General features: G+C 46.1%; 1 protein-coding gene across 2 annotated transcripts; it reads left to right on the top strand.

The window, feature by feature from the left end:
* Positions 1–860: 860 nt before the first annotated feature.
* Positions 861–4072, top strand: LOC124708495 (mitochondrial outer membrane porin-like). 2 transcript variants are annotated; one of them, XR_007005158.1, is made up of 5 exons: positions 861–899; positions 1447–1557; positions 1757–1846; positions 1927–2083; positions 3018–4072. XR_007005158.1 is itself a non-coding variant. In XM_047240180.1 (4 exons), exons 1-4 carry the CDS (start codon positions 876–878, stop codon positions 1930–1932), a joined length of 231 nt encoding a protein of 76 aa, XP_047096136.1. In that variant the 5' UTR covers positions 861–875; the 3' UTR covers positions 1933–2956. The 2 variants fall into 2 exon arrangements, 1 of the variants encoding a protein (XP_047096136.1); XM_047240180.1 differs by lacking the exon at positions 3018–4072 and having other exon boundaries at positions 1927–2956.
* The last annotated feature ends 6464 nt before the right edge of the window (positions 4073–10536 follow it).

Here is a 10536-nt window from a genome sequence, read left to right as displayed (position 1 = left end):
GAACTCCGGTGACGCCCTGCCCCGCCGATCCCCGCCCCTGAATCCTCTCCTCCCCCTCTTTCTATTTCACCCCATCGAACTTCGAAATCGTCCGCCGCAACGCAAACCCTAGCACAGGATCCAGGAAGAGCTGTAGGAGGTCCATGGCGACGGAGGCGCTCCGGCAGCGAGCGGTGGTGTCCCGGCTAGGCGATCGTCTACATCGCACGGGACATATGCGGACGGCCAGCGAGTCCTGGCCTTCACCGACGTCAGCGACCCGAGGGACTGCAGCTCGCGGACAACCGCGTCCGGGCGCCACGGACTGCTCCGGCGCCTACCACCCCTCTTCCGCCTCGTTCCCCATCCAGGCCGGCTTCCACCAACCCCTCCCGAACGAGCCCCAGCTGGAGATCGACACCGACGCCCTCTTCCCTGCACCACAAGGTCGACCTGCCGGTGGTTGCCCTCGCTGTCGTCCTGTGGCAGGCCGATGCATGTCGACCTGCTGCTCCTCCTGCCGGCGACGTTCACAACCACGATCTGCTGCTGGAGCGCACTCACCAACCTCCTGCTGCTGTTGAGGTACTCTACTCCTCCTCGAAGTATCTTTCCTAGAATTTGTATCTTTCATTTCTGTGGTGTAGTAGTAGGGAAATCGTGCATGTATAATGTAAATCGATGTGTGCATAGGTAGTGGGTGCATAGGAAACCAATTGTCATATTTTGCTTTAAAAATAGGCATCAGCTCTCACATTAATTTGCTCTATAAAATGGATTGTATCTAGGATGTGCAGCAGCTCTCTTCACTTCGGTCGAAGTGCAGTCTTTTCACGCATCCATTTCGAACTGTGCAATCTGGTCTGGTCCTGATCGTAGTTGTAACGGTGACAGACATGAGTTGCTTCCGGCCGGCCGAGGTATTATAACACCTCTTCTTTTTGTTGCGGTAGCAGAGACCTGGCAAAGAGACTCATATTTATCGTCACCCTTCGGTTGTAAGTTAGTGTAAGGACCTTGTCACTCTTGACCTCTCTTCCCACATAAAAAGAGATGAACACTTACACGGGTCTCCAAACCGGTGTTGAACTTAGGCCTCACTAACTCGTATTTCTGCACTCTTTTCTTGCAAAGATATCCTTAAAAATGGTGTACATTCAGTAACCTTCAGAGTATGCGTATACCTTCATTTCTGCAGCACTGTCTTGCATGATAGCACCATAAACTGAAAATTAAAACAACACTAACTTCTGTACATAAACTATGAACGAATCAGTGCATGTTTTTCGTCATCTACATCAATTGTTTTTCGTATATAAAAATTTACAGTATGCCAAACCTCTGCTCTGCATATCTTAGTTTTCACTCGACATTACCTTTTCCTGTATCACATGTTATGTTGATAGATCCTTGTAACTGTATATAATATCTATGGCTTTTTACATTCCTTTGAATTTCTCTATGTAGACAGTTACTGCTAGCAGTACAAAGAAGGGTGATCTGATACTCGGTGAGATCCAGTCACAGATCAAGAACAAAGGAATCACTATAGATGTGAAGGCCAACTCAGCATCTAATGTACCTACCTCTGTCTCTCTCTCTATATATATACTTGTATCCGATATGTTAGTATTGTGCAAACAATTCCTACAATATCCATACTTATGATGAAATAAACTGTGACCAGTTTGTTGTCTGACTGACTAGCATTGAACACTGTAATAATTTCGCCGTGAATTCAAAGTCTTGGTACTGATTGCGTTGATCTATTTGACAGGTCATTACTACAATTACCGCTGATGCGTATGCGGCACCAGGGCCGAAGACCATCTTCCGCTTTGCTGTTCCTGGTCAAAAATCTGGAAAGGTAGTGTTTTGACCCTCAATGTATTTGTGTTGTAACTGGAAATTTATTGCTTAGTTTTATTTTTTACCCTTTCTTTGCAGGTCTAGCTCCAGTACTTACATGATTATGCTGGTATTAATGCAAGCATTGGTTTGACTGCTAATCCTGAAAGCAGCCTCTCTGCTGCACTTGGAACTAACGCTCTAGCTGTTGGTGCTGATGTCTGAATCAAAACGGATGACCCATCTGTCAGCGCTGGTGTGTTTCCTTGTTTCCCTATCTCGATGCAGAAACAACAGGCATCTCAAGTGTTTGCAACCGTAGTTTCCAGCAAACTGATAGAAGTAGCTATCTAGCTAAAGTTACTTGATACATGTTGCAGTAGTAGATAGTACATGAATAAAGTTGGCGCTCCCTAGTTATCTACTCGACTAGACTACATGGTCAGTTCTGAACTAGTATTTGTTCATGGTTTAGTTTTCGTCAGGTTCTCTGTTGGCATCATATCCCACTTATTACTGACGTACACATAAATTACCATGTTTACTTTATGATCACTGCTTTACATGTTGCTATATGTTAGTTAAGAATATTCTAACATTAATTACCATCTATTGTTCTTTATCTCTCACTGATGTACATATTGCTAGCTGTTTAGAACCATTCATTGCTAGTGTAATACTCTAGTGGTAGTAATACATCATTATCTCTAGCGCTCGTCATATAGAAAAGGTATCTAGCTCGTCCCTCTAGCACTCGTAAAAGAAATCCTTGTCGTTCTAGTTTGATTGCCTGCCATAATTAAACCAGATTCCGCAAGTTATTGTTCTAGTTTGATTATCTGCTGCTCATATAGTTATTGATGTGGTTTGATGGTTCTGCCATAATTACAACTTTTTGTGTTCTGTTATAGTAATATATCATTATCTCCTCTACACAATCCTGGACTTGAACTGAAATGACCTGTAGCAAGGTATGAGAGCTCAGAGCCAATTAATGCTTCTCTGTTGTAGCTGTTGGCATGAAACTTAACATGTAACACCACTCAATGGCAATGCCATTGTGTTTTGCACTTTTGTTAGTTTGAATTTGTAATCTGCTGCAATATTGTAGGCTTGCAAGCTGATTCTGGACACTTTTCTTTTTACATGATGGTGCATATTTACTTGATAGCATCCTAACTTTTTTGCAGTGAACTGACCATGCTCAACTCCTGGTTCTTGATTTTTGAATGATAACAAGATCGTTATGGAAACTGATGTATGGCCACTTAATGTCCTTGTAATTTTGCAAACAGTGATAATTTCTCTACATCAATTTGATTGCGATCCCACAAATTTGAAGTTATTTGTGTGAACTGGGGTCTCTTGTTTCTATAAGATTGTGTTCTTGACTTCTATTTAGATGATAAAGAACATTCAGTTCCGCCATTTAGAGCACATCAAATTTTCATATTAGTTTATTTTTGAATGATTGGCATTGACTCTGCAGCATGATTTCATTCATTTTCTAGACTTCAGAGTTCTGCCATTGAGTTGATAATTATGCTGCCAGGATACTGCAGCATGCAGTCACATTAAATGTTTCATTTTTAATTGGCTATATCATTCACAGTTCTGGTTTTGAAGATGTCTCCTTTTGAATGTAGTTATTGTTAAGATGGTGCATTGTTTGTAATAATCTTTTATCAGCAAGTATTTACATTTTTAATTGCAAAAAATGCTATTGATTGTGCTTATAGTTCTGTACTTGAAACAATATTTTGGTATCTGCATTTTTCACCTTTATATGCTGAAATGAAAGGAGCCACATCAAACTGTAACTATTGTGGTCGTGCTGATGGCATTTATTCTAATTTTAATATATGCGTTCCTAGTTGTCTGACTTACAGTTTCAGACTAATTCTTGCCATCATTGCAATTTGTATTGTCTTACGACATTATTGATACACATGTTGGTAATTATTCTGTTCATCAAACTCTAAAAGTGTTGCATTTTGAACTCTTTTACTGGAGCTCCAGGTTGAAGAAATTTGAAGCCTGAAGCCCTGCAAAGCAAAGAGGAACTACTTATCATTAGTGCTAGTTGTATTAGTTCGGCACAGAATGGCCATCTATGGAAAGACTGTAATAGGCTAATGTTAGCTATTATTTCAAGTATTTTGCAGGCTAAATTTAAATATTTTTCAATTATTTTGTATGTCATATGTCTTCCATTTGAAAAATTTGTCTTTGGTTTACTGTCAGAATTTAGGACGGGACCAATTTGTTGAAAATGGTCGAGGCCTCAAAATGAAATGGAATATGAAATGGCTGGGGCCCAAAATGGAAATAGCATGCTAAACGTCTAAGGCCCATAGTCGAATGGAATGCAAAATGGCAAAGGCCCAAAATAGAACTGCTCTGTGAATTGGCTAAGGCCCAACAAAAATACATAGTAAAAGGCCAACACCAAGAATAGAAAAGGTTGATTTCTTAGGCTTGGCCCATGTAGATGGCTGAAGTGGACTGGGCTGATTTTCATCCACGACCATTTGGTTAGGTCACAAATTTGCCACGTTGGATTTGACGTGGACATGCTAGATAGCGAGTGACCAAAATTTTGGTCGTAGAATCTATGACCATCAATTTTGGTCGTAGAGGACTACGACCATTTAAAAAAAAAGGTCGTCGTGCGCCGTCAGTGACGCTCAACTGACGACCAACAGTTATTGGTCACGGCGTGGTCATAAATGGTGCACAATGACCTTCCAGCGACCAATATGGAGGGTCGCTAGTCACCATATTTCTTGTAGTGTAGGTTGCAAGCAACATATTATTGCATTCAGAAAAGTGTGTAAAGTAAACAATAGAATTATCCTTAGATAAAACATTGTTGTTTTCTCCCTAGTAGCAACAACACACTTACAACCTTAGGTGTTATTGTCACTCTCCCAGTTTACTAGAGGCATGAACCCACTATCGAGCATAAATACTCCCTCTTGAAGTCACAAGCACATACTTGGCCAGAGCATCTACTAGCAACGGAGAGCATGCAAGATCACAAATAACATATGACAAGTATATAATCAATCTCAACCATAGTATTCAATATTCATTGGATCCCAACAAACACAACATGTAGCATTACATAACGATGATCTTGATCATGATAGGCAGCTCACAAGATCTAAACATGAATCATAAATTGGAGAAGAAAACCATCTAGCTACTGCTATGGACCCGTAGTCCAGAGATGAACTACTCATGCAACACTTCGGAGGCGGGCATGGCGATGTAGAGGCCTCCGGTGATGATCTCCCTCTCCGGCATGGTGCCGAGAAGAGCTTCAGAACCCTCCCGAGCTAGGGTCAACGATGGCGACCGCGGCGGAACTTTTCGTGGATGGAGGCTCGGGTCTTTAGACTTTTCCTGAACAGGTGAATAAATAGGCGGAAGTCGAGGTCGGTGGGTGCCTGAGGGGCCCACACCACCCCTAGGCGCGGCCAGGGACTGGGACGCGCCCTGGTCAGGTGTGGCCACCTCACAGCGCTTCTTCGTCTCTCCTCTAGACTCCGTCTTTATTACAGTAAAATAGGAACTTCGGCTTTTGTTTCGACCAATTCCGAGAATATTTCCTGTACAACTTTTCTTAAATACAAAACAGGAGAAAACAGAGAACTGACACTATGGCATCTTGTCAATAGGTTAGTTCCGGAAAATGCATAAAAGTGCAATGAAGTGTAAACAAAATATATAGAAATTGATGTAAAACAAGCATGGAGCATAAAAAATTATAGATACGTTTGCAACGTATCAGCATCACCAAGCTTAACTCCTGCTCGTCCTCGAGTAGGTAAGTGATAATAAAGATAATTTTTGAGGTGACATGAAGCCAACACAATCTTGATCAAGTTATTGTAAAAGCATTGTGAGCTGGGATCAAAATACTCTAAACATAGACATCATAGATATAATTCTAACAATAGAACTTAGCAACTATGCTACAACATAAGAAGTAACTCAAACAAAAGATCATGAATAATAATGTAATGAAAGTAACTATTTGTTTTTTAGCATAGAGAAAACATAGCAAAGTGGTACTCAGCTTGTCCTTTATGAAGTAGCAAAACATAAATGCTAGGACACATTTAAAGTTCAAAGGGTGACTAGATATAAGTAATTTGAGAACAAGCAATAACATAACCATGAATCAATCAATAATAAATTTTGGGACTATGCACATTATACTCAGAATGATAACTATGCTCTCTTAATTGGTGCATAAAGTAAGAATATGAAGACTCAACATAAAAGTAAAATAAAGGCCATGCGCAGAGGGAAGCAAGATTACTCATGTGCTAGAGCTTTTTATTTACATAAAGTAGAGGTGTTAAAAATATATTGGGAGAGGTATGTATGTCTATGTCAACGAATGGAATCAAATGATCTATCATCCTTTCATGTTTAATGGCTTCAAGAGCGCCTCCCATAGAGAGACCAATAAAACTCCTCTTCTCCTTTGTTTAAACATGCTAAGTTCATGATTTCTCAAGTACATAGTGTTAGGAGATTTAGATTATTTGTTCAATTTATATTTAGTGGGTGACCACCCACGCCTACTCTTTTGCAAAATTAAGGACTAGCACAATGTGCATGCTAGTCAAGGTGTGAAGCCATAATAAACATGAAAGAGATGATAAAGCATTCAACACTTCCTCATGAGCTAAAACAAAACACAAAACAAGTTGTAATCTTTGAAGGTTCAAAGGTAGCACACAAGCAATTCGCTTTGGAGTGGCGGTGAAATACCACATATAGGTAGGTATGGTGGACACAATTGGAAAACTTTGGTTTCTAGGAGTTGGATGCACGAGTAGAGCTCATACTCAGTACAGGTGAAGGCTAGCAAAAGACTAGGAGCGACCAACTAACAGAGCAATAATGACCATAATCATGCATAGCGACAAAACATTATTAATCAAAGCATAAAGTTATATTACTGTTATCACCAGATTTTAGACGAATCCAGAGGTGGGCCGGGCTTGGAAGATTACATGTGGAAGAATTCTAAGGCGGCCTGGCACGAAGGGTCTTGGGCTGAATTGCCCGTGTATCTTTATTTAGTAGTTTATTATTTTAGATAAGAGATAGAATCTTAGTCGTGCACGGTTTAGTGCACGCCCACATTAGAAAGTCCGCTGGACTATAAATATGTACCTAGGGTTTATGGAATAAACAACAACTCACGTTCAACCCCAAAAACAAACCAATCTCGGCGCATCGCCAACTCCTTCATCTCGAGGGTTTCTATCGGGTAGCGACATGTCTGCCTAGATCGCATCTTGCGATCTAGGCGGCACAAGCCCCACGTTGTTCATGCGTTGCTCGTGCCGAAGCGTTTTTGATGGCGAGCAACGTAGTTATCATTAGATGTGTTAGGGTTAGCATTGTTCTTCGTTTAAGCATGCTTACGTAGTGCAACCCTTGCATATCTAGCCGTCCTCACGCCTATCTCGGGTGTGGGGGCGGCACCCCGCTTGATCATTATTTAGTAGATCCGATTCGTTACGATTGCTCCTTGTTCTACAAGGATTAGTTTAATATCTCGCAATAGTTTGGCCTTACAATGGGGGGAGGATCCGGTGGCACGTAGGGTGGCGTTCGCAAGTCCTAAACGGGATGTTCCTAGGATCAACTTCATGTTGGTTTTTTGGCCTTGGTTAGGATCGGCTTACGAGCACCGTGCGTGGCCGCAAGGCCCAACTCTGGAGTAGGATGATCCGGTTATGCGGTGAAAACCCTAAATCGTCGTAGATCTCATTAGCTTCATCTTGATCAAGCAGGACCACCAAGTATTCGTGCACCCCGTACGGATCATGGGTGGATCGGCTCTTTGAGCCGATTCACGGGATAACCCGAGAGCCGATCGAGGCTCGTATTTAACGTTTACATGTATGCCCCGGCAGAAACTAAGCGAGGCAACCTCATCACCTTCCCGACCGGGTATCGGTCGGGTGGCACGCCCTTGCACTTCGCAACGCCGCGTGTGACCGGAAGAGCATTGCGGGCCGTCGCTCGGAGGGGTCTCGACCAGCCGCGGCTCTAGGCTCCCCCGGCTCTACAGTGTTGGCAAGGCCGCTGCCCGCCGGTGGGTTTTGGCAGTCAACACATTCTGGCACGCCCGGTGGGACAATCGTCTACATCAACCACATCGCCATCTACATCGGAGATGGCGGACGGCACGCCAGTCACCTATGAGGATCTGCCTGATGACCTCAAGAAGCAATACAACGAGATCAAGGCTACCCTCGAAGCCGACCTCATCGGCTCTTTTCGGAGAACCCGTTACGGTGGCATCGGATGGAAGGGGTTCTCACCGGAAGGTGCACTCGATGGGATAGACCTCTCTACCTCGTCGGAGGAACGCACCAGGGGTCCGCGGCGAGGAGATCAACTACCCGGTGGCTCACTCGCTACACCGCCACTCGAGAACTTGGTCAACGCGGCTGGAGCGTGTCGCCTGCGCGTGATCCGAGAGATCATGAGCCACCGGTACTCGCCGTCGGGACCGGCTCTCGGGACTCATCAAGGAGAATTGCCATTCCGGTCCCGAGTCCACCGCTGCCATTTGCATTGGCAGCACTGCGCTGAGTGCCGACTACACCGGCATTCCTCGTCTACGCTGAACTGGTGGCGACCCCGGTGACTACCGGTTCTTAATGGAGGCGCCTAAGGAGATCCCTCATGGATACGCGTGCATGTATGTGCCGGATTGTGGTGACTGGGCACTCACAAACCGAGGCCACAACATCGGGGACTCCGGCGAAGACAGGGAGGAACGTCGGCGACGGAGCGGACGTGGCTAACTAAATACGCCACACCGACGAAACTCCCGAGCCCGGCTCCTGCGGGCCGGCTCGGAGCTGGAAAAGCAAACGTGGCAGGCCAAGTACGCCACCCCGGCGAATCTTCGCAGTGCAACTCCTACGGCCGGCACGACGGATCGGATCGGTACCATGCCGAGAGACCGGTTCGGCATGATGCCGAAAAGAAGGGCGATCGGCTATTCCAAGCCGTACCACGACGATTACGAGATGATCCCGTTGCCACCAAAATATCGGCTCCCCGACTTCTCCAAATTCGGTGGATCGGATGGCTCCGGCTCCATCGAGCACGTCGGCCGATATTTGGCTCAACTAGGACCGGCTTCGAGTGTCGGATCAGCTACGCGTGAGGCTCTTTTCACAGTCCCTCACGGGATCGGCTTTTGGGTGGTACACCTCTTTGCCAGCAAACTCCATCCGAGTCTTGGAAGCAATTGGAAGAACGAGTTCCATATGCAATACCATTCGGAGGCTTCCGAGTGCGGCATTGCCGATCTAGCACAGCTACGTCGGAAGCGCGGGGAAACGGTGACGAGAATACATCCGGCGCTTCGGGAATCTTAGGAACCGATGTTATTCGGTTCGTATAATTGAAAAGGAAGCGATCGAGTTGGCGATAGCGGGCCTTGCAACACAGCTCAAGGACATGGCCTCCCAAGCGGATTATCCCTCGCGCGGCGCACATGGTTCGAAACTATCGGCATATGAACAGCGCCACCCGACTCTGTACCAAGACAAGTTCAAGCGTGCGGTAGTCATGGTCGATACGGAGGAGGATGAAGTGCTCGCGGGAGGCCAAGAGATAGCAGTGGGCGAGTGGACTCGGGGAGGAACCCCGTGGCTCCGCAAATGGGTAAAGCCACCGGGGCCGCCCGGGGGATTTGATTTTGACGTGACCAAGATCGAACAAATCTTCGACCTCCTGCTCAAGGAGAAACAGCTTGACGGTTCCCGAAGGTCTCAAGTTCCCCACGGCGAAAGAGCTAAACGGAAAGCCGTCATCGCAAATTCCACAACTCGCTTTCCCATGCCACCAACGACCGCCGGGTGTGGCGTCGGCACATCCAAGCGGCGATAGAGAAGGGGCGGCTAATTTTCAACCAGATACGCCATGAAGGTCGACACCCAACCCTTCCCCGCCGTTAACATGGTAGAAATCACCTGCCTCGAAGGTTGCCGACCAGGTCCCTCGTTCAGCATCAACATGGTAGGACCCGGAAACCACTCGGCAAAGATGGAGATGAGGGCAGGCTGCTCTCATAGCGAGGACACAGAGGGAGGCCGCTCCACGCGATCGGCTCCATCATGATGGCAAGCGCTATGTCACGAGAGGGAGAGGTGAAGAATATAAGATATCGGCGACCCTCTCTCGATCACCTCCTCAACAAATATGTTAGCCGAGTATGACCAACGCCGGCGACCCAATTACGATGATAGAGAAGATCGTTTGGCTAGAGAAGCCGAGAAGACATCGTCGGCGGAATCGCGATGAGGAGGAGCACGAGCGCTGTGCCACGGAAGCATCCAGGGAGCAAGATGACAACACCGGACATCGGGACTGCCCCTTCTTCGGACAACTCGCTGGGATTCGGGAATGAGCCGATTGCCCACAATCGGCAATTGCCCGGAATGCAATCGAGAAAAGAAGGAGGCAGCCAACGTGTCCGTGTTCGAGCGCTTAGGGCCTCTCCCGCCACAAAGCAAACGCGGCCGAGTCACCTCGTTGGGCGGATCTTGAAGATTCGAAGACGAGGGAGAAGTGGAAGAAGACAGGTACCACCGGCCAAGGTGGTGCCCCGACGGACTCAGCCGTTCCCGAAGCGCGGGGTTCAGCGATTGCGCGGCC

Source organism: Lolium rigidum, chromosome 4 (genome assembly GCF_022539505.1).
Source record: "Lolium rigidum isolate FL_2022 chromosome 4, APGP_CSIRO_Lrig_0.1, whole genome shotgun sequence".
In the NCBI taxonomy this organism is placed as follows: Eukaryota; Viridiplantae; Streptophyta; class Magnoliopsida; order Poales; family Poaceae; genus Lolium; species Lolium rigidum.
The sequence above is the reverse complement of the archived record's forward strand: the minus strand, read 5'-3'. Positions and strand labels throughout refer to the sequence as shown.

Bases quoted from the DNA above. Each gene is read 5' to 3' on its own strand.
- LOC124708495 (XM_047240180.1), top strand. From the start codon at position 876: ATGAGTTGCTTCCGGCCGGCCGAG. The intron at 900-1,446 runs GTATTATAACAC...TTCTCTATGTAG, and splicing joins GTTGCTTCCGGCCGGCCGAG to ACAGTTACTGCTAGCAGTAC. The intron at 1,558-1,756 runs GTACCTACCTCT...TCTATTTGACAG, and splicing joins AGGCCAACTCAGCATCTAAT to GTCATTACTACAATTACCGC.